The sequence below is a fragment of the Pogona vitticeps genome, chromosome 1 (assembly GCF_051106095.1).
Source record: "Pogona vitticeps strain Pit_001003342236 chromosome 1, PviZW2.1, whole genome shotgun sequence".
Lineage (NCBI taxonomy): Eukaryota > Metazoa > Chordata > Lepidosauria > Squamata > Agamidae > Pogona > Pogona vitticeps.
The window spans coordinates 244,875,563-244,899,034 of NC_135783.1; the positions used below are offsets into that span (position 1 = coordinate 244,875,563).

General features: G+C 46.4%; 1 protein-coding gene across 1 annotated transcript; it reads right to left on the bottom strand.

Moving 5' to 3' along the window:
* Window positions 1–341: 341 nt before the first annotated feature.
* Window positions 342–23,467, bottom strand: ANKRD13D (ankyrin repeat domain 13D). Its single transcript, XM_020806011.3, has 15 exons — window positions 22,997–23,467; window positions 15,216–15,351; window positions 14,225–14,349; window positions 13,358–13,403; window positions 12,494–12,637; window positions 12,187–12,376; window positions 10,918–10,984; window positions 10,452–10,533; window positions 7,772–7,833; window positions 7,461–7,591; window positions 6,915–7,072; window positions 6,302–6,466; window positions 5,250–5,413; window positions 4,469–4,548; window positions 342–1,435 (listed from the first exon to the last, which is right to left on the bottom strand). Exons 1-15 carry the CDS (start codon window positions 23,084–23,086, stop codon window positions 1,150–1,152), a joined length of 1,926 nt encoding a protein of 641 aa, XP_020661670.1. The 5' UTR covers window positions 23,087–23,467; the 3' UTR covers window positions 342–1,149.
* Window positions 23,468–23,472: the final 5 nt, after the last annotated feature.

The following is a 23,472-nucleotide window of genomic DNA, read 5'->3' on the forward strand; positions in this document are numbered from 1 at the left end:
TCTAGGTTTCTTAGACTCCAACTGTATGGAGAAGACCACCGTACATGATGGATATCAAAAACTACTGTGCACACAATTTCAGGACTGTACAATGTGTAGACTTTCAGATCTCGTTGAACTGCAGCTCCTTGCTCCCTTTGTGAGGGGATAATCCCTGTCCCGCCTCTTGAGGATCAGAAGTTGCCCTCTCTGAAATCAATCAGCTTCTTCAGGGCTTTACATATAACGTTGCGAGATGAGCCACAGAAACATGAAAATACAGTGGACCTTGTTTATGGTGAAGAGCCAGCTGCGTGGCTTGACACCAAGAAAGAAAAAAGGGAAGACCATCACAAAAAAGCTGGCTTCGTAGTTTTATTTAGTAGTTCCTGCTGCCCAGAGCCCCCTGTTGTGCCTGGTCTCCAGACGACAGGAGAAAGCCACTCAAGAGTGGGCACAGCTGTTCCCTTTAGACCCACTGGGTTCTAGTTTTTTTTTTAAAAAAAACAAATACACACCTCCCACTCCCCTTTCTTGTATATATCCTCAGATATATAAATAAAATAAATTAAACTTCAGGGCAGGGGAGGAGTGGGGAGAGCAGCAGCTCACAATGAGGAGTGGAAAAATGCAGGACTGAAAATTATTCATCACACCACCGCCTGGCTTCAGAGCTCACTGCAAACATCTGCGTTATGCATCAAGGTTCAAGATACGACTTCCCCTACAAGCCAGCCCCATTTGCAAGGGCAGAGAAGGCAGTGCACTTGTTTCAGTCTCAGAAAACATCATGCTCATGCTGAGTAATTAAAATTTCCCCTACTTCTTCCTCTTTTTCCACTCCTATCAGCCTGCCCCTCCTCACCTCCTTCTCTCTGCCCCACTCTGTGCTATATAAAACATTTCCTCAGTGAAGAATGAGGAATATAAAGCAATTTAAAAAAATCTTACAGGAAATAAGACCAGAGGATGAAACTGCATGAGTCCCAGAAAATGCAGAAGGTGCTGTCTTCTCACATTGAGCCTGTCCCCAAGAGGAAAGGGGGGCAAAGCATGGAACCCACCCCACCCACCCCCAGAGATTAAAAATACAATGATGGCAAGGACAGTTAGGCTGGGCGGTGTGAGGCTTGAGGGAGGCAAGGGGCCCCTTGCTGGCAGGCTGGGACGCTACTTCTCCGTCAGGGAGAGCTGGAGGATACGTTGCAGCTCCTCGTCTTCCTCACGGCGTTGACGCTCCCGTTCCTCCTGCTCCCTGGAGGACAGCTCCATGGCCAGACGCAGCTGCTCATCAAAACTAGGATACGGTGGAGGCAAGTTGGAGGAGCTGCCCCCAGTGCCACCGTTAGTGCTGAGAGCTTGGTTGCTGTCGGGAGGAGGATCTCCGTTGCTGCTCCCGGACTCTGCTGTGCCCAGGCCTGGCCCAGACTGAAGGAACATGCTCTCTTGGATGGCTCTGGAAAGAGCAGAAAGTATGGAAGAAGAGCCATGAATGAAAAGGGTGCCCAACAACTGCTCAGCAGCACTCCCACAGGCCAGCCTCATTCCACCTTCCCTCCCAACAGGCCACCCTCACTCCACCACCCTCACTCTCTCTCTCTCTCCCCCAGCCTGAGACCAACCTCATTACTGGACTTTCTCCATCCCCATCCAAGGGCCCACAGCCTACTGGCTGCCAATGAAGATGAGTATTTAATGGGATACTCCTCTTTGAATCCAGTTGTACATATTATAGAAAAGTCCCAACTCCAACAGCTTTAGAGAAAATGAATGTTCGGATAGACTTCTGTGAGTAGGTGAAACTGTGCATTTTGTACATATGTGTCTGTTCTACCTCTGATGTCCCAGAGACTCTACATGAGTGGCTGACAACATGTGGCCTTCCACGTTTTGGACTTCAGCCTCAGCAATCCTTGACTATTGGCCATTCTGCCTGGGGTTTCTGGGACTTGAAATCCAAAGTAATGATCACTGGATTACATTGTTGTTGCAAGGGTTCTGTCTTTCATATTTTCAAAATTGATTTACATTAAAAATCAATTATCCAAACAGAAATCAACAAACACTGCATTATGAATTAGGCTAATTCTTCAACTTGTATAACTTATACAATTTCATTCTGCATCTGCTATCCACTGAGAGAGTAAAGGGCAATGCTAGACAACTGTTGCTACTTATAACATACAAAATTTGGCTCCCCTCCTCCTGAGATTTCAGTAGACATCATATACATACTTTAAAGTCTGTCACCACTGTCATATAGGTCAGAAGTATGTTGTTTAAATGGAATGAAGGGCTTAGTAAGCCCGGGGACATTTTTTGTGTAAAGAGAAAAGCTGTCCTGGACTTAAGAGTAAAGAAATGACAGATGGAGGGGGGGGGGATAAAACCATTTTATCTTGCCACACATTTCCTACTGTAAATTAATCCTTTTACATTAACAGCTACCTTTCACTTTGGGTAGTTCTAAACACAGAAATTCAAAGTTAAGTGAATCGGCTCATTTGTGGGAAAGTGGCTTGCTGGGGCTGTGGGAGACACTGGGGTGGCACACAGAGGAAGGACAAATGCTTCCTGCCTGCAACTGCAGCAGTTTCTCCAGTCTAAAGTCTGCATGTGCGCACACATGCACACACATACACTTCTGCCTCTTAAAAAAAAGGCTGCTGGGGTTTGGGGTGCACATTTGATGGCAACCTTCAGCTAGGCACTCCTTTCAGGGTGCTAAACTTCATAATCTACAAAATGATGTACTTGCAAAATATGACCATGGGTCAATGCCATAAACCCATGCGGGAATGGGCAGGGAACGAAAAAATCCAATAAAGGTTGCAATGAATTGACTGATGAATTTCAAAAGCTTTCCATCAACTAGGTAGCAGATAAATACAATAAATACTAGTTTTTAATATTAGTACTTATGTAAATTCCAAGTGACAATGGCTATTTTACAAAAGATATGGCTCCCCTTTGCCCTCATTAGGCAGTCATATGTTATTTAAAGCATATGGTGCACTATGGGCACAATCCTGTTTGTGTTCCTTAATACCACATAATCTGAATTGCGAGGCAGAAACATTAAATTTAAAGTAGATTTTAAAAGCTTCCTAACCCCACAGATTCCACCCCAGATGAAGGACAGGGCAGAGGCAGAGGTGTTAAATGCAGGAGCCTCGCAAGCTGAAAGAGACCAATTCCCCTGTCTTACTGGACTGAGCAGTCTGTCCGGGGAGGCCTGGCCAAGGGAGCAATGGGACTAATGTGCCCAGTGAGAGAGTGTTCTCTCAGTGATCATGGTCAATCCTCATTGTTCACACCAGGAACATGGATTTCTGGAAAAACATATTTTCCTTAAGGTCAAGCTACCATTGCTGGGCTTCCCTGAAGTCCTGTTTAAGAAAAAGAGAAGGGCACACTCTGCTCACAGGATGAGGTATGCCATGCTTTGGTCGGCTGCCCCCTCCTTCCTCTTTCATTCTTCTAACAGCTACTCCAAGGTTGTGCCTACTTGCTCAACTGTGCTGTGCCCCAGGGCTGCTGGCACAGTTCCCACCCACCACAGGCTATCCGCTGCTTCAATCTCCCTCCCGGTCCTGTCCAGGTTATTTGCTGTCCCCAGCATAACCGATCTTCTGTTTCCCCATTGATGCTGACATTTCCTGCTAACATTCCCATTGTCCAACATTCAATCAGTCTGCCCATGACAATCGTTTCTTAATACCTATGCACTGCTGGATGTTGTTATGCATTCTTTTTGTTTGGCACAAAACAAAATGGTGTCAGAGGACACAGGGAAATCCTTTAAAAAGGTTCTGCCTGCCTGTCATATTCTGAAGGGGAAAATAAACTGTATAGTATTCATATTGACTGTATATCCCAAAATTCTGATTTTTAAAAATTCCAAATCTGAATTCTGAATCTGAATTTGGTGCTGGTGTACATCCCTAAATTGGCCTTAATTTACGTAACTGTATAAAAGAGATAAAACTCCGGTCTGAGGACTTGAGACTTATTTCATACCTCTGCTGGCACCGCTCCCCCCACCACCTCACCAACTTTTCAAATTCTTTGCTGTAGCAGCTGCTGCAGCAAAGGGAACAAAAGAGAGCCAGGCAGGTGGGTAGCATGTATGTGTGAAGGGACAGAGTGGGTCTGTTTCTATGTGAAAGACTGTGTCTTTCTATGTGAAAGAAAAAAGTGTGAGGAAGTGATGATCTTAATTGAAGAAATGATCACTCCTTGCAACATATCAATTACCTTCGCTTCCTAGAGATTCATATAAGAAAAAGATACATTATATGGTGATTGTGAGGGACCATTCTTGCTCCATTTGCTGCTGGCTCTGGCCCCACCACCTCTAACATGTACCCTGACAGATTATCTCTTAGAGACTGTCTCCCCTCCACATGAAAATAATTACCCTTCTGCTGGCACATGCTCTATAAGTGAATCCAGACTACTTTCTGCTTTTTGCCAGGTAAACACTTACCGTTCCAACTGCAGTTCCTCATCATAAGGTGGAGGATTGGATCCTGGCCGTGTGTTGGTCAGAGCTTCCCAGATGGTGACCTGGTGGTGTAATGTATTTATTTAATTATTCATTTGATTTATACCCCGCCTATCTGGACCACCGGACCACTCTATGTACATGTTAAAATCATGAACAGGAGAGAGCAGGAGAGAGAAAGGGGGAGACTGATGTATTCTCCAGTTGCAGAAAACATCTGAGGCTTCTTGATTTTTTTTTTTTAAATTATCTGTCACATTCATATCCTGCACTTCTTCCAGGGAACATACGGCTCTTCATTTCTACTTTTCCCCACACAACAACCCTCTTGAGGTAGGACAGGCAGAGTATAACTAACCCAAGCTAACGGCCAGTGAGCCTCGTGGCCAAACAGTGAGTTGAGCCTTGATTTCCCAGGTCTCATCCCAACACTCTCAAGCACTACACATCACTGGTTTTTAACTCAGCCACTATCTTGGCCTCACAATCACTCTACCACCCGGCACACTTGTGAAAAGAAAGTAAGGAAGTGTTAATAAGATGGAGATTTATAAAGCATTCTCCTAGCCCTACAATTGACAGCCAAGACTTTTTTCTTGAGTGCCAACATCTCAAAGATAGTTTCCTATGTCACACAGACCAACATTAACCTGGTACCTTGTACCAACACAACTCTTGCCAACATGTGCCCTAGGTAGAAGAATCGGTTAGCTATTCTAAATGGGCCCTGAAACCCTCTAGCAACACAGGCCAGCCCAATCACCTGGTCTGTTTCTGTGCCAGCATCCAGAAGGCTTTGCTGGATGGCAAACTGGAGCAAGTCATCATCTTCATCCCTCATGGGTTCTGTTCGGCCCGCGCCCAGCATTGTGTAGCCCTGGGGTACCTCGAATACCACTGGGTCCACCTCACAAGGAAAAGGGTACACTAGGGACAAAGAGAAAGGCATCACGATGGTTAGCATGCTTGCCAGGGAATTAGAAACACTTGTGTCCTGTCTCACCAAGGACCAGCCCCTTCATCTCTTGCTTACCCCAAATGGGTGAATACATGCCCAGGAATTCACATTGCAGTCACTGCAGTATGTCTGATGAATTTCAGCTTCTGATTAAAAGGCATCATTGGGCAGAGTCTAGCCCATGGGCCGCACGTGGCCTCCTAAGCCAATATGTCTTAATCTCTACCCAAAAATTAAGAGGCAGATCATTTTTCTTACTGCAAAGCTTCTAGGACTGGTTATTTTTCTGTGTCTTCTTCTCTCCCCTGTATTTAAATTGTTGTAAGCCACCCAGAGACCTTTGGATAGTGTGGGTGGCACATAAGTTAAATAAAATAAAATAAAATAAATAAAATAAACCAAAAAAACCTCACTACTGAAACGGGACATTGGGATGCTTCTTGTTTTGGGGACTGATATGGCCCATCATGGGTCAAAAAATTGCCCCAAGACCCATGGATTATGCCCAGCCTGGTATATACACATGGTATCAGGCAGAGGGAAGAACCTCAGATGAAGGTTCATGGTACCTGATAGAGATCTTAGAACAGATGTTGATCAAAATCCTGAAACAATGTGGGCATTCTTAAAATATTCTTGTCAGCTGAATCAATGGGATCCTGAAGGAGTCTCTGTCCCAGAAACTGTTTACTTGTCCACAGGGAAGGAGGATCATCCTTTATCAACCTCACTTCCAAGTCTACTTCTTGCAGAAGCTCCTCTTCCTTCCTCTCTCAAAAATTTGGATCAGTGAAATTGCTCAAACCACTGGCCTTGTCCCAATGCGGCTTCCCATGAACCAAGGCCCCAGTACCTACCTTTGGTGTTATTGGTGGCCTCTGCTCCAGCACTTGCTGCCTCTTCCGTGGCAGTTCCTGGAGTATGGGTGGGAGTACAGATCCGTACGGAACTCAGCGGCTCGTCACAGCCACATAAGTTGCTAAAAGTGATCCGGGCGTTCAGCACATGGAAGAGGGGGATCTCTGAAAAGGAGGAGAAAGGGGGAACATACAAAGAAGATGGTTGGTTGTGTGTGTGTGTGTGTGTGGATGAAAAATCTCTACTTCTAAGCTTTTTGATGTTTTCCTTTTTGAGCTGTCAAATACAAGCCCTTCTGGATCAGACCCAAAGTCTATCTGGTTCAACATCTTCCTGTCACAGTGGCCAATCAGAGACCTAGGAGGAGCCCACAAGCAGGACACAAATGCAACAATACATTCCTGCCTGTGTTCCCTAATAACCGGTATTCAGATGTATAACCTTTCCCATACTGGAGGTAAAATCTTGAAATCAAGAAGAGTAGTTGTTGATCTTTTCCCCACCATAAAAGCCGACAGCCCTCCCCACCACCACTTTTATCCCACTTTTACTGTCTGCCCCTCCTGGTACTCTCAGTCCAGTTCCTCTCTTCTACAGCCAGTTGTCTCTCACCAATTTTGACCGGGAAGCCAGGAGGCAACTTGAGGGTGATGAAGTCACGCAGCTTGGCAAAGTGGGCATTACTAATGGCCATCAGGTCAATGATGGGGGTCACTTGCTCCACCAGGGAGAGGGGATGATCTTCACAGAGCCACAAAGTGGCCTTGAACCTAACAAAAAAGGAAACACATCAGACTCACCACAGACCCATTCACGACCCTCCACTAGTTAACATGCTGAATTTGGGGAAGTCATCCTTTTGAACTGCAGCATTCAGAATCCCCCAGCTTGCAAGTCAAGTCTCCAAGCTAGCTGGGGGGATTATGGGAACTGATGCCCAAAAAGGGCCTCTTCCAAGTTCTGGAGAGACGAGGCTACTTGAATGGGTAAATATCAGCTGGTCTTCCCCTTCTTACTTCTCCCCTGGTATGTCCTGCTTTGCAGAGCAACCCTTGTTGAAGTCACATACCATGCCTTCCATACAGGCTTCTTACTTTGCATCTGCTATCCCATCCTGCCTTGCACCCCTCTTCTCCTGCCCTCACCAGGCTCACTCACCTCTGCACCTTGCTGGACATCTCTATAGGGCGGCCAATATTGCGAGACTCCAAATTGAAGTCAGGGTCAAAATATTCCTCTGGAGTAATAGATGTCGGGTTGGTGGGGCTGGCTGACTGCTGCACTGGGGCCTGCAAAAGTGTAGGGGAGTAGAGTTTAGTTCATGTAAAAGATTCCAGCAGTTCCTGTAAATGCCCAGACTCTCCATTCACAAACCCTTCTCCCTGCTCTAGCGTATCCCTCCTCATTGACTCCACGGCCCCAGCATCCTGTTTCTGCATGTAGGGAAGGGATTGGACCTTGCCACTCACCCCATTCTGGGCCGCATGCTGCTGGGCAATCCCCAAAAATGACTGGAATGGAGTCTTGGAACCTGGATGGCAAAGAGAAGGCACTCCAGAGAATGAGTCCTGGCCTGATCTCCGAAGAAACCCTTCCCTTCATCTCACTGCCTAAAACTATTCAACTGATAGTTATATTTTTTGATTATTATAAAGTGCTCCTATCCTCACTACCCAAGCCACAGTTTGATGTAGCCTTTAAGCTCTGAAACAACAAGATACAAGAAAGGACAAAAAAACCCAACAACAACAGTTATCGTATTATTAACAGGCAGACATAGATTATAAAAGCTCTTAGAGCAAACTTAACATGACACCCGGGATAAAATCAGCAGCAAAATCAAAGGCAAAAATAAATGCCTACTGAAAAGGGAGACTACCTGAGCAGCGGTGGTAACCTGCCATAGAGGAGGCAAGAATGGCCTCAAGCATCCAAAACATGACTGGAGAAAAGATGCTCTTTCTTTTTTTTAGTAGCAACACCCATAGGCTGTGATCCCCCCCCCCCAACATTATACACACACGTGTGTGTGCATGCATTTTAAATACAATTCAGGAATAACAATAAGTAGAATCTGCCTAGTACAGAGAAATCTGGTGACATTCCTCATCATTGCAGCAATATTCTAGGAAAAGCTGTCCATGCCAAAGTAACTATGCCCTGAATTTTGACATTTTTGGGAGTAAGTCAGGGATCCTGGTCCTCCTGACATTCTTGGACTGCAACTTCCACCGTTACTCTTAACTGGCTATATGCAGTGAGGCAGGCAGGTGCTTCAGTTTGATGTCCACCATATCTAGAGCGCCACAAATTCCCTGCCCAACCCCACACCGGCTAGAAGGGAACTGGAAATGCCAGATTTAAGAGTCCTTCCAAACTTTGCCATTCTGTTATGTTGGCTAGGAAGAACCCAACATGAGAGAAGAGACTTACCTCGTAGATCAGTGTAGTGGGAGGAGGGAGCAATTTTATTTACAGTGGTGCCTCGCTTAACAATGTTAATTGGTTCCATAAAAAAAATCGTTATGTGAAAACATCGTTAAGTGAAACACCATTTCCCATAGGAATGCATTGAAAACCGGTTAATCCGTTCCAATTGGAACAGATTAATGCTTGCAATCATTAGCCCACCTCCTGAAACCTATGCAAACTTAATTTGGTGTTGTTCTGAGTCGTCGTTAATTTTTGGTGATTTTTTGTTTTCTCCATTGAAAGCCTTTGAACGGACCATTCAAAGGCTTTCAATGGAGAATTAAAAAAATCACCAAAAATTAACAACGACTCAGAACAACACCAAATTAAGTTTGCATAGGGTTCAGGAGGTGGGCTAACGATTGCAAGCATTTAGAACAGGCTTCAAACAGTTTAAGACACTTTTACAGGAGCGAAAAAGGGACATCGTTAAGTGAAATTCCCCCATAGAGAACATCATTAAACAATGGGGGAAATTCCTCAAAGAAACCCATCGCTGTGTGAATTCATCGTTGTATGAAGCAATCGTTGTGCGAGGCACCACTGTATTTCTTACATTTATACCCCACCTTTCCTCCGTGGAGTTCACAGGGGCATAAAAGAGGCAATTCCCACTCATTTTACTCTCACAAGAAGCCTGCAAGGTAGGTTGGGATGAGAGACTGGCCCAAGGTCATCCAGTTAGTTCCATGGCTACGTGGGATTTTGAAGTGGGGCACCTCAGTTCTAATCTGGATTCTAAACACTGAAACGTTTTCCCCAACGCCTCCTTCCATTTCTATCAGTACTACTGCTGGTGCCACCACAGTGTGCAGCAATGGCAACAAAGGCTTCGGTGTTTGTAGCACGCTGGCCGGCAAGAGCAGATCTTTTTCTCCACTAGTGGACTTCCTTCTCCATGCACAGAGATAGGGTTTTTTTGTTTTGTTTTGTTTTCTGCTAAATTTTACAGCTTTGGAGACACCCTTCCAGAGAGTACAGACAGGAAGGGAAGCCTTTGAGGACCACGATGGTGATGGGAATGAATTGCTTAACAGTGCCAGGCAAAGCCTGTTCTCTGCTGCCCTGTTACCATCTACAGTTGAGAGGTGTGATATAAATTGGACAAATAAAAGAGAACAAGCAAATTAGGAAGAGAAAAAGAAGTGGCCCATCCTATGAGCGGTACACAGAACAAAGCACTTCTAAGGCTCCGTTGCTCTTCACAGCACTTAGCGCTAGCTTTCCGAAAGATGGGCATAAAAGTACGTCTGTTTCTCACATCTTCAGCCCTTCTAAAAACAAAAAGCATGTTTCAAACTTCTCAATCCTCCCCACACTACTATGAGGCCACGTTGGGTATGCCAGACTGGCATGCAAAAAAAGCTTAAGTCCTCTTCCCTGCTGTTACAAACCAGTCTCCACTTTGCCTCTAACCCCAATGCTTTTCAAATGTTCATCTCAAGCCTGCCTCCCAGCTCTGCTTAGGAGGGTAGTTCTCAAAAGGGCTTAAAGAAGGAAGGGGAGATGCATTAAGACAAGTCACCTGAGGCAAAAGGGCAAAACAACTGCATAAAATTAGGAACAATCCACCAGGAACTGAGTTTTCAAGGGTAGTTTTAGGGAATCCTTAGCAGCACAACAAGTCATTAGCTGAATCCATAATGTCACAACTGGAGAGGGTTGGGGAATGCTTACCTTTGTTGCGTGTTTTGTCCTGGTCTGACAAGTGCTCAGTGCGAGTTTTGGTGACAAGCTCTACATTGCTGGCACTGTAAACCTGAAGAAACACAGAAGCCATGGATGGCACCCGAACCCATTCCAAAAGCTAAAACTTTTAAGGGGAGAACTGTTCTCCTATCCTTTTGAAATGTTTGTGTTTTAACTGATTTTTTACTGGGGTTTCATTTTCTGCTTTTTAATAATTAACAGATTGTAATCATTCTTTAATAATGTGATTTTTCCATTTTCCACTTATTCTAACATTTGTGTTTTCCAGACTACTTGTAGACCACTCTGAATCTGTCTATAGGGAGAAAGGCAGGATAAAAATCAAGGCAATACATTAAAAAAATAAAGAAGTAAGATCTTGCACACAGAGGCCCAGTACTCGTGTTGGGGGATCATGCACCGAAGGATATGATATGACTGAGGAGGGCTGTACCTTGGCTTCATAGCCACTGATATTTTCCATTTTCTCAGAGCGCCAACCCCAGATGCCAGACTTATTCCTGAAGAGAAGGAAACATTCAAGTCAGTGGTGGAGAACTATTTCAGCCTTAGTTCGATTACTCCCCGGGAGTCAGCAAGGAGCTGAAGGACATCAGAGGTGAACCACTCTTATCCCAAGCTCCAGCTTCTTCCTCAGAGCCTGTCATCAATCCCCAAACTTTGCACTGCAGAGACGAATGCCTTTTTTTTTTTTTTTTGCAGCAACTGAACTGAAAATCCAAGCCCTTCTCGACAATCAGTAATGGATTATATGAAATGGGATTCCCAGCTGCTGCTGCTGCTGTTGACGCAAGGTAGCTCTTTCTGTAATGCTGAGTTGGGAAAACCCAGTGATGGTGGGACCTCAGGAGGAAGAAGAAGCAGGTAGGCTGAATGGGGCTGTTCATGGACTATATTTGGCCCAGGGGCCAAAGGTTCCCCATCCCTGCCCCAAATCAAGCAACAAACAGCCTATTAGATAGGAGACACTTCTACCTTTTCCACCTAAAAATGCTGGTTTCAAAATGCCAGCTTCTTTGTTCTCCACTCCATGAGACTCACACTCCTGCACTTCTAGATCTGCCCTTAAAAGACAGACTAGGAAGCAGTAAGTAGAGATCATCTCTGGGCCAAATCTTGCCCTCTGAAGGGTGAGATGTCTCACCTCCAGTTCCAAACCAAAGGCGAAATAAAGATGTTGTCATGTGGCATTTATGCTAACAAGGCTGAAAGCTATTTTAGTGGCAGGGCCGAGAACTTTGGACCACCTGTTCTCTGGAAAAGCTTGCTGTTCAAGGTTGTGGGCAGACTTCCTTCCCCCCAAATTTGGTCCCATCTCAACTGTGATCTCATGTGTCTCATTTAACTATCATATCAGATATAAGAAGACAACCCTGCAGGATTTAGCCCATCAACCGGTTTTCCTCAGTGGCTTACCAGATCCCCATGGGAAAGTCACAAGTAATCCACAGTAACTGGTATTCAGAGAAGAACTTGGGAAAGGGATTTCTGGAGTACAGCCTCCAAAATCTCGTAAACATGTAGCTAGTGGCCATGTGGAAACTTGGGAAGTTATAGATAAAAAGGCCCCATTTCCCAGCTCAGAGGCCTGTCACCTCAAATACTGGAGGGAGCATACAGCCATCATGGAGGGGAGCCTCTGATGTTACCAGCATAGATGCCATACATCCCTGGAGTCTACTCATCCCCTGCCAAACCTTACCGCTCAAAGGCAATGTTCTTGGTGTCAAGGTGGGTGGAGACAATGGGAGAAGTGAGGCGGCTGGCCACGTGCTCTTCGGATGGCTGCATGGCAGCCAGCATCAGCTCAGGCTCATGCAAGGCTAGCGACAACATCTCGGTGTACACAACCTGCTTGTCATGGTCCACCTCCATCACCACAGCATTCTCATCTGTCCAGCAAGGAAGAGAGAAAGAGGGCAGGGGGGTAACACAGACAGAGCGGTCAGTATTGAAGATGCAAATGTCACCAGTGACACACAGATCTCCCTGGAAAGGGACAGACTGACCTTCGCCTTTGAAGATGTAGCTGCGCCGGCCTCGCTGCCAGGTCATGTGCTCAAATCCCAATAAGGTTGTATCCACTCGCAAATTTTCACCTCGCTTCCACACTCGGTACACATCACTTGGGCATATTTTGGAGACCAAGGGAACTGGGAATGGAGAAAGAGAGAGCAAACAGAGATAGGAAGAACATGGCCCAGAATCATTTACTAATTTTCTATAGGTGTCCTCTACTTTTTTCCCAAGGGGGGGGAGCATTACACTCCATAGGTAGGTTGAAATGAGACCTAGTAACATTCTCCAAGGATATGAAGGGAAGTTAACAGCCAAGAGGAACTCCTTCCCCACCTTCCTAGGATACTCCCATTCCTACAAAACCAAGGGTGGAGAACATGTGATCCTTCAGATGTTGTTGGACTACAACTCCTACCCTCCCTTGACCACTGGCCATGCTGGCCACAGTTGATGGGAGTTGGTGTCGTACAGCATTTGGAAGGCCAAAAGTTCCCCATTCCTCCTTCACAGTGTCAACTCCCACCTACGGAGGGCTGTTGTGATGTCATTGGTCAAATGCAGCAACAAGGGATCTCTGCTCCTTGATAAAACTGCTACTGGAAACCATGGCTTGACCAGAAAGGAAGAGGTTGCTGTTCTCTTTCCCTACATGTAGACCAGATTCCCGTGATATGTTAGTGATGAGCACTGAGCAACTGGTGGGCCAAGTGAGGTCCAATGAATGTGGAAGAGTCTGCTGCCACTTTTAAGGAAGACCTCTTTTCTCCAGTCCCAGCCACCAATGCGGGTCATCTATTTTTTTATGAGCTTTTCTGTTTTACTCCCAGAAGGCAGGTCTCCAAGCACCAACTTACCCCAACTGGTAAACTCCCACTTCATCTCCACGTAGAAATCAGGAGCCTGAGGAAATGGAAAACCAGAAATGAAGGGACGGATTAGCTCATGAGAGTGAAGAAGAAGAAGAAAGGGCAAGCCCTGCTTTTTAGAAGCAGTTTGGGTGTTGCCATACAACTATCACATGGTGGCAATTTGTCAATGGAAGTTCTATCTTCATTTAGACTTACCCACTGTTAAAAATCTCAGGGATGTTTTCAAAGCATCCTAAAGGGGTGAGGTTTAAAAGGGAAGGCCTGAGATTTCTCAAATTCATAAAAATTATTTCTGTGATCCTAAAAATTTGGTGTTCAGCTGCATTTTCCTCCAACCTTGCTTGTAAAGGAATACAGAAGGAGACATAAATTTCCCCCTGCTTGAAGGATGCACTGGAGGAATACAGGGACAATTCAGCTGCAACAGCTCTAACCCAAATTTGAAAAAGTATGGGATGTAGGGCTGATGCTCTCTTGGGGGAGAAGATTCTATAGCCATAGCAAAACACATCCACTGGGGCTGGAGGAGCATGGGGTGGAGTCACATCAACATCGAATTTGCTGTTCAACTTCTTCCTATATGGACAGCTTAGGAGGAGTGCTGAGAATGAAGCCATCAGCCCCATCTGCTAGATAGAGTGGGACTATCCTTGATCGCCAGTGTTTTGTTTTGTTTGATTTAAATGTACAGAACTCTGGAAAGAAAAGAATGACGTTCCAATAGAAGAACACTTATAGCAAGGTTCCTGCTCTGCCCCCAGCTTTCCTAAATGACATCCCTGGGATAAAATTTGTATCCTCTGATGGAGGATGGAAAATGGGTTCAAGTCAAGTAAGAGATGGCAGACATACCCTGCGTAGTTTGTTGAGCAGTTCTGGGATGCCAGCTAGGCGCTGCGTGGCACGCTGGTAATCGCGATACTGGAGCACCAGTTGCACCATCTCCGGGTCCCCTGTGCTCACGGCCTCCTGGAGGACTAGAGGGCAATGACAAAGGCACAGAAAAAGAAGAGTTGTGTGGCTTCTTGAATCCATTCCATGTCCACATCCAGGTCACTGGCCAACCTATAAGTCCAAGGAAGTTTCTCTTTCACCCTTCTTCCCAACCAGTAGGAGCCAAGCCAGTCTACTGGACTGTCAAACAGGCATGTCTAATTCCCAAAGTCAGTAGTGTTACTTGGAATTCAGCTCCTGGTGAAATTCTGCCACAAAACTCAGACAAACTGGTCTGAAAGGTCAGGGTAGATATCCCACACAAAAGTGCAGAGAAGAAGGAATGAAGGTTGGCCAAATGACTCCCCCCCCCCACTTGCATCTCCCAGAATCTCACATTCAGCTTCTGGGAAGTCATTTCCAAGCTCAGAGAAGGAAAAACACACTCATATTGGAAAAGCAGAGAAACTAACTTCTAGACCTCATCTTTTACTGCATCTTTCTTACAAGCCCAGCCCGTCAACCACAATATCAAACCCTTCCTTTCTCAACAGCTTCGCTTCTCTGCTCCACTTCCAGGACAACCCTTTCCATACTTCTTGCTTAACTCACTGACCTATAATGAACTGCTTTACTCAAAGTAGGAACAATTGAGAGATCCTATACGCACTGAGCGCCAGCAGGTCTCCATGGTTTCAAGCACAGATCTTTTAAAGTTATGCAACCTGACATCCTTTAATAGTTTCAAACCTTCAGTCCCCAGATGCTCACGAACCAAAACTCCCAGGAGCCTTCATCACTAGCTGTACTGGGCAGGATTTCAAGGTTGGGAAGCACTGGAAGAATCCAGCAAGTGAACCTGTGCTTTTGTTCAAGAACTATGTGCGTGTGGCCACAGAGGGTGCCATACCTGTCCAGCCATTGGCATTCTCCTGGCCCACACTGGCGTTGTGTCGCAGGAGCACTCGCACAGATTCCAGGTTCCCCAGGGACACGGCCAGCTCCAAGGGTGTTCGGCCACGTGGGTCCAACTTCTCAATATCATGCTGCAAGCGAAGCACAGTTTACTGCTCTAGACCAGACGGAGACTGAATGTGGTCAAAGTGCAAGTGACCGCTGAAAGGCATTTTTGCAGCCTGCTCCCCCCTTGGGAATACATTTGGGCGCAGGACCTTCTGTGGGCTTCCAGGATCCACTTTTTTTTAGGGGCGATTCACAATTTCATTAACCTCTTCCCCCCACTCAAAACTGGAAATTAAATCCACCTTTGATTCTTTGTTGTTGTTTTTTAAATCACTACTGACTTGTTGTGGCCTTCCAGGGTGTTCGGGTGAAAATCTGGCCTCCAGAACCATCAAAGGCACTCCGATCTAGACAAAGAATCCCTTACAAGAGATGCAGGGATGGGTTTTAATCTGAGTCATGGCTCAGCCATGGAATCCTTGGTCAGTGCTAGAACTCACTCAGCCTCGTGAATTGAGATCTGAATGCATTTGGAGTAATCTTGCTTGTTAAAATGACCATCTAGCATTGTCCCCAGATACTGCTGTTATTTTGCAAGTTCACCCAGATTCCAGAATACAATTCTCATACCCGATAGACTAATATGATTCAAGGGATCATAATATAATCATACGTACCTACTGGCTAAGGTAGAGGTCCCCAACTCCCGGTCCGCAACCTGGCAGCGGTCCATGGCCTAGGCACTAGTGGGCCGCAGACACAGATCTCCTGCCCCCCGTTAGTGCACTGCGCGCATGCGTGTGAGCGCGCTCTGCCCCCTGCGAGTGTGCCACACCCCCGCAAGCATGATATGCCCCCATGAGCATGCCACGCTCCCCCAACCCATCCACGGTTGGGAAAGGTTGGGGACCCCTGGGCTAAGGAACAGTAAAAGCAATATCACTGCTTAATTTAAACAAATGATATTTGGTCCCAGAATCCTCTTCAAAAGCCTGTACTGGCCAGAATTCTAGTGGAGATCATATAAGGTTTCCATAACTTGTCACAGCTAAATGATGACGGAATGGACAATTTGAGTCATGGACAAGTCACTTCCTACTGATATTCAACCTGGCTATCATGACACCTCTCCGCAGGGAGAATGGACCCATGAAAACGGTCCACCCTCACAGGCTTCTCGACCCAGAATACTGTAGTTCCAAAAGGTTCTGGAGTGTAGAACCTTCCGGCCGACCCAATAGATGACCCTGTCAAAGCCCAGGTCGATAGATGGTATCTGAAGATGACCCAGCCGGCTGACACGATCACCTCCAAACACCCTCTCTACTCCACAGCTTGAGCTGCCGCTTGGTATACTGAGGGGACACGAGCTATGAAGTTATTGAGTGGACAACTAGAGCAGGTGGAGAAAAGATCAGTCAGCACAAAATAAGGCTGCAGTTAAGACTATGGACAATAAATATGCTAATATCCTGAAATAGGCAAGAAAGACTTTTAACATCCAGAGGATTGGTGAAGCTGTGAACTGACAAGCAGAACTATTCTAGGTTGTCCATGATCTTACCAGTTCTGGGCATTGAAGGCCTTATTTTTAGTGATCAGTGTGCAGCCTTTTTAGAGCAAACATCACGGCCATTTATGCTGACCTTGACTCTACCAGCAGCCTTGCTGATCTAGGGGTGATCATTGATGCCCCATCTCCCATTGCAATGTTGGCTCAGTTTGACCCTGTATTAGAGGAGGAAGCCTCCAGGGTGATAATTAGCTGGGCCCAGCGCCTCCTCACTGGATCCTTGCCCAGTATGGCTGATCAGAGCCACCAAGGGGGCCAGGATTGATTGGGTTGTGAACATTATTAATTCATCATGGAACCACCATCTGACCCATCATTAAACACCCCCAATTAGAGTCAGGTGATCTTAACAATTTCTGTCCAGTCACTAACATACAATTCCTGGGCAAAGTGATCAAGTGGGTGGTGGCCAATCAGCTGAAGTCATACTGGGAGGAGCAGGATTCCCTTGACCTATTCCAGTCTGGATTCAGGTCACGATGATGTACTGAGACAACACTGGTCGTATTGCAGGACAACCTTTTAAGGGAGGCTGACGGGGCAGATGCACCCTGTTGGTACTCCTAGATCTCTCAGTGGTTTTTGATACCGTTGACCAGGGTATCCTCCTGGACAGGCTCTCTGAGGTTGGGACTGGGAGCTTAGCATTGAGCTGGCCCTGATCCTTCCTCGAGAACCATGTCCAGAGAGTTTAGCTAAGGGAGGAGGTGTTGGCAACTTGGAGCCTTTGGTACAGGGTTCCTCAAGGATTGGCGCTATCCCTGATGCTGTTGAACATCTATGTTAAGTTGTTGGGGGAGGTCATCAGGAGTTTTCGAGTAAAGTGTCATCAGTATGCTAATGACATGCAACTCTGTCTCTCCATTACCACCTCTGCAGTGAATGCCATCCAGACACTGCCTGGTGCATTACTGGAATGGACCAGGGCTAACATGCTCAAACTGAACCCGAACAAAACAGATTTCCTTCAGATTTTCCATATCATCCTTTAATCAGCTTAGGATAATTGCCCAGCTTTGCCCTTACCTATACAAGGACTCCCCCAGGAATTTGGTGCAGCCTGTGGTCATTTCACGGATCGACTACTGCAATGCTCTCTATGTGGGGCTCCTCTTGAACCTGACCCGGAGAGTTCAGTGGGTCCAGAATGCGGCAGCCAGACTGGTGGTTGGTGCAAGTAAATTTGACCACATCCCTCTGGTTCTGGCTCGCCTCCACGGGTTGCCTGTGGCACCCTGGATCAGGTTCAATGTTTTGACACTTCCATACAAAGCCCTCCACAGTTTGGGCCCATGTTACTTGTCAGAGCGACTTTCCTTAATGTCATCTGCCCAACCTACAAGATCCTCTAGGTCACGGCTCCTTTGGGTGGCGACTCCGAGGGAGGCCCATAAATCCTCTACAAGAGGTAGGGCTTTCTTTGTGGTGGCTCCAACGTCATGAAACCAGCTTCCAGAGGAGCTCCGCCTAGCCCCCTCCCCTGTGAATCTTTAGGAAGCAATTAAAGCCATTGCTTTTCAGGCAGGCTTTCCACACTGAGGCTAGCTGACAACCTTCTCCCCCTTTTTTCTTTCCCCTCCTCTTCTTCCCTCCCCTCTTTTACTCTATCCACTGTGAGATTGGACATTGCCGTCTGGGTTTTTTTAAGGGTTATTGCTGTTGGTTTTAATGTCTCTATTTTTATTTTTGTTTTCTATTTTACATGATGTAACCCACCCAGAGTAGTGCTAACAGGAGAGAGATACAAAATGACTTACAGTACTATATTTTGGTCATGTGTCTACTCACAAGTCTGACTATGCAACAGTGATAAACTCCAACATCATGTAAATTATTGCAAATTAGCTGCTGCAAGTTACGCAAACCTGATAAGAACACCAACAGAATTCTGGCTGTCACTGTAGGCCGTGCTTCCTAAGAGAACAATCTCCCCAGGAAGGCAATGCTGCTTTTTATTCTGAATTTCACTAAAGGTGTTTATCCAACGCAATAGCATCTGTCCCCATATGATAAAAGGAGATGGGAAAACCTTGATAAACAAATTATTTCATTAGTTTTTGAATATAGGAAGTGTGCAATGTTACACAGCCTATATGACTGAGGCAGATTACTTGCAATTCACCATTGATGGCAGCAGATGCTGAGAAGAAGTTATAAAATCTTGGAACAGAAAGGGAGGTCATGTAATCCAGTTAGATTCAACAAGATGCAAATGAAGCATCTCTGAGAGATGGTCAACCAACTTCTGCTTAAGTATCAGTAAAAGAGAGTGCATCACCTCCTGAGGAGTCTATTCTACAGTTGAGCCTCCTGTACTGCTAAAAAGTTAATCCTAATGCTTATCTAAAATCTGCTTTCTTGCAATCATTCTGTTTACTGATTTCAAAACCAACAGAGAACAGTTTGGCCCTAAAAATCAGCTTTTTTTTGACAAACAAGATGGAGAACTTGTAGGTGATAACACTGCTCCCACAGCTAGCATGTCAGGTTTTTCAGAAGCATGTCTTTGTCCTATTAGAAGCAGCACTCAGGTGGGCTAGACAGAGAAATGTGCCTTGTTGCAGACCACCTCATAGGCATCCTTCAGTCTCGAGAGACTATGGTAACGTGCTCTGTATGGAGGACTTGGAACAGTGTCTAGTGTTTTGACGCTGTACGCGAAGCTGGAGTGTCCTCTCTAGGGCACGAAGCCTGGGTAAAATAATATGGAGGATAGGCTGTTACCCAAGCAGCAAATCCCCCCTCTCCACATTGCTGAAATAGTCCAATGGAAAGGCAAGAGCCAACACGACTGGTTTCAGCGACGTTGCAGGATTTGACAGAATGACATGAACTGCTTCCGGACTCCGGCTCCAGATTTTGCCTTGAGGTTAACTCCTGAAGCCTTTTCCATCAGTGGATATACCCACAAGGCAATGGGGGGTTTGAAATTGGAGTTTTCCTTCTCCTAGATGGGCTGCCTTCCAGGCTTTGGACCCAATAGTCCAAAGAATTTTTAAAACGATGGTTCCAAAACAAAGTGCTTTCTGTATACTTGTGTCCTTGTTTCCAATTTGCTGCCAGTAAGAAAAAACAAGGCAGGCCTCCCATGTTTGGCCTGCCGGGAAACAATACCTTGACCAAACTTTGTCATCCCACTTTGTGATGCAGTTCATCACCTTTATAAATATCTGGTCCAGCAGAGACTTTTTGCCCCTCTCTGAGGTAGAGTCATGTTGTCCTCAAGAGACAAGAATCTGGAAAGCAGCAGAGGCTTGCTGTCAGCATAATCAAAAAAGAGAGAGGAAAAGACCCCAGAAGACATTTCTTGAGCAAGAGATCCAGGGCAGGGAAGTTCATTCTAACTTGCTGCTTATGTTGCATTTGTGTCTCTCCACCGAAATCACCAGCAGGGTTGGCAATTGATGACAACTCCAAAGAGGGAAAAGAGTCAGAGGCATAACACCATTACCAGGTAAAGTATTCTAACAGTTTGGGGACTGAAATAGGTGGCAGGGAAGGCCAGGGAGTCCTCTGGAGGCAGAGGCGGCTTTTCCGGAGGGGGGGGACCAGGCCTACCAGAGAAGACCCAAGACCTTTCGTCGGATAAAACAACTGGGGTCAGGAAACCAAGGGTTTTATACTTCATCTGTGCCACAAACTTACAAGAAAATCATGGGGGATTGAACTGCTAGGACAAAACTACCGCCACAATGTCACGTTTGCTGCTGTAATGTCTGTTTGATAGAAGGCAAACTAGTGAGGCCAAAAGAGGAGAGTGATTTAACTAACACTGCGAAACTGTACAAGGCAATGGGCCCCAAAGACCCAAAGTCATTTCCTGCTTCCCCAGTATTACCACTCTGTCCTGACCCTTTGTTTCAACAGCATGGCATACCAATAGCTGAAATTATTCCTCCCTCACTATTCCCATTCCCACATTTCTCATGCACTGAGGCACAGAACAAAAATCAAAACAAAACAAAACCCCATGAGACAGCCTTGTAAACTAATGTTGTGCACATGGCATCTTTTCACAATGCATGATGAGTTTCTTGGATTTAGTATTCCATGATATGGTGGTGGTGGCCATTAAGCGAGATAATTTGTTTTAAAAGAGTAACAATCCCAAGAGGAAGGCTGAGCAAAATGGAGTGTTACATTTCTGAGCATCTGATGCTAAGGACAAGCAGAACAAGAAGATCATTACCTTAATGTCATGCTTGTGAGCTTCCTGAGACATTCTGACTGCCCATACGCCTACTCAAATTCCTTTCTTTCCAAGAACCTCCCAAAAATCATCATCCCAAATGCTCCCAAGTTTCACCTTTCCAAGTGTCCCAATTAATTTTCTCTTCCTGTTTTTCCCCTTCAGAAAAAAAGGGGGGGGAATGCTTTTTCTGAGTCACCATCAACTTCTCTCTGCCTCTTCCCATCTTCTTCAAATTAGTGATTGATTGATTGATTGAACTTGTATACCACTCATCTAGTGACATGTCATTACTCTGGTCGGTTTACACAGATAAAATCATATAAAATCAACAACCCAGCACATTCATCAAACATATGATCAAGAAAACAACCATGAACCCCAATGATAACAACCAAAACAAAGTGTAAAATAATTGTAATAGGTTGTTATGAGGGGAGGATACTCTGAAAAGCTTCTCTGAATAGGTAGGTTTTTTATTAGTTTTCAAAATGCTAGGAGGGAAGGGGCCGCCAGGCTCACCTCCCTTACTAGGGTGTTCCATAAAGTAGCAGCCGCCACCAAGAAGGCCAGATTCCAGGTTTTCCTTGGGGTGACCATCAGCAGCATCAGAGCTGATGTGGCCTGATCCACATTTCTCTTTGTTCTGAATTAGTTGCCAGGCCGAACTCCTCCCCAACATTCCCACACAGGCCTTCTAACACCCTGCTTCCCTTGGCTCCACTTCCGGGCTGGAGAAGAAAAGCAAAATATTTAAAAGGCAATTGTTATCTAACCCACTGGTTTTTAACCTTGGGTTACTCAGGAGTTTTGGACTGCAACTCCCAGAAGCCTTCACCACCAGCTGTCCTGACTGGGGTTTCTGGGAGTTGCAGTTCAAAAGCATCCGAGTAACAAAGGTTAAGAACCACTGACCTAACCAGCAGCCACCAACCTGTGACCACCTGGTTAGCTGGCCTCTACCATTTATCTACTACCACCATTTCCTAGCACAGGTTCGCCTGCCCAGTGTTCAATGCAACAGCTGATAGGGAAGGGCACAAACTGGGGGAACAAAATACACGCATACTGTATACAAAAAGAGACTATACCAGCCATGTCCTTGCATCCTTATTTTTAAGGGTTATTTTGCATTCTCCCTAAAATGGTGGGGAGCTGTATATTGAACAGGGGTCTACTATGGGCTGAGGACAGGATACACTAGGCTTCAGTGTTACAGTACCCTGGTAATTATTTGACTAGAACCAGCTGTATGTGAATCTTCAGAATGAGGCTTGTCCTCATGTGCCCCCACCTGGTTTAGGGCTGCTGCCAGGTAGAAATGAAAAAGTGCTGGATTGTGGGATTCCAAGCAGATGGCCTCAAAAGAAGGGCTTTTTTTCCCCCTTTCAAATTTCGAGTGCCAATTTCAGTGAGGAGTGAAGGCATTCCTGGCTTGCCCCTCAACTGGGGATTCCAAGCACAAGGGAAGCATGGCATTTATCTACGTAACTATTCTCCAAACTAGAAAGATTGGGATGTGGATAAAAAGGCTGGTGTTTAAAGAAGTAATTGAAATAAGGGAACAAGAACATTCTGAGATTAAGAGGAGAGGGGAATGATGGTGCCATCCCAACTAAAGAAATATCCCTCCCATAGCTTTCACCCTCTGTATGTGTATTCCTGGGATGGGAATTCACTGAAAAAAGTGGATTCAATAACATGCAGGTGACACCTAAGCCAGAAGGAGCCATCTCAGGATAAATACCGGATCTGGGGCCTTCTTCATTGTCTCTCCCCCCCCCTCCCCCGCTTCCCGTGACTGCACTGATTTCCATGGGGCTACCATGGCAAAGGGTCCTGAACCACATCCTCCTCTCCCTACACATCTCCGACTATAAGGGAGCAATCGGCTGGCCTGGGATGACAGGATGAGAAAAGAGATGACCCTGGGCGAGTCGGCGACAGAGACTTGACCAGCTCCTACCTGTCCCTTGCGCAGCTCGCTGTCCAGCGCCTGGTGCCGGTTATGCCAGACGAGCAGGTGCAGAGGGAAGGCGTCTGCGATGCGGGACATCCCGTCACCATGTCCCCGAGCCCGGCCGGGTCTCTGCTCCGATTTCTCTCCGCCAAAGGCCTTGCCGGGCGGCGGCGGGAGAGTCGGCGCCTCCCGTCCTGCTCGGCTCTGCGTTGGGCCCCGCTGCGACGGCGGCGGCGGTGGCGGATGCGCTCTCTCGGGAGGAGAGAGAAAGGCAGGCAGGCAGGCCGGCAGGCCGGCAGAGAAGGGAAGAAGGGGAGGGAGGGGCGCCCGCGCGGCCTGGCCGGGCTCCGCTGCGGCTCCCGGGGCCGACCCAGAGCCAGAGAGCGGCGAGCTGGGAAGAAGAAGGGGCGGGCCTGCGGGGCGCAGGGAGGAGACCGCGCGGCTGGGGCGCGGAAACCTCGCTCGGCCCTGGCACTTTTCCG

Bases quoted from the DNA above. Each gene is read 5' to 3' on its own strand.
- ANKRD13D (XM_020806011.3), bottom strand. From the start codon at position 23,086: ATGTCCCGCATCGCAGACGCCTTCCCTCTGCACCTGCTCGTCTGGCAT. The intron at 13,404-14,224 runs GTATGTCTGCCA...CCATTTCCTCAG, and splicing joins TGCTCAACAAACTACGCAGG to GCTCCTGATTTCTACGTGGA. The intron at 4,549-5,249 runs GTGATTGGGCTG...TTACACCACCAG, and splicing joins CTGGCACAGAAACAGACCAG to GTCACCATCTGGGAAGCTCT.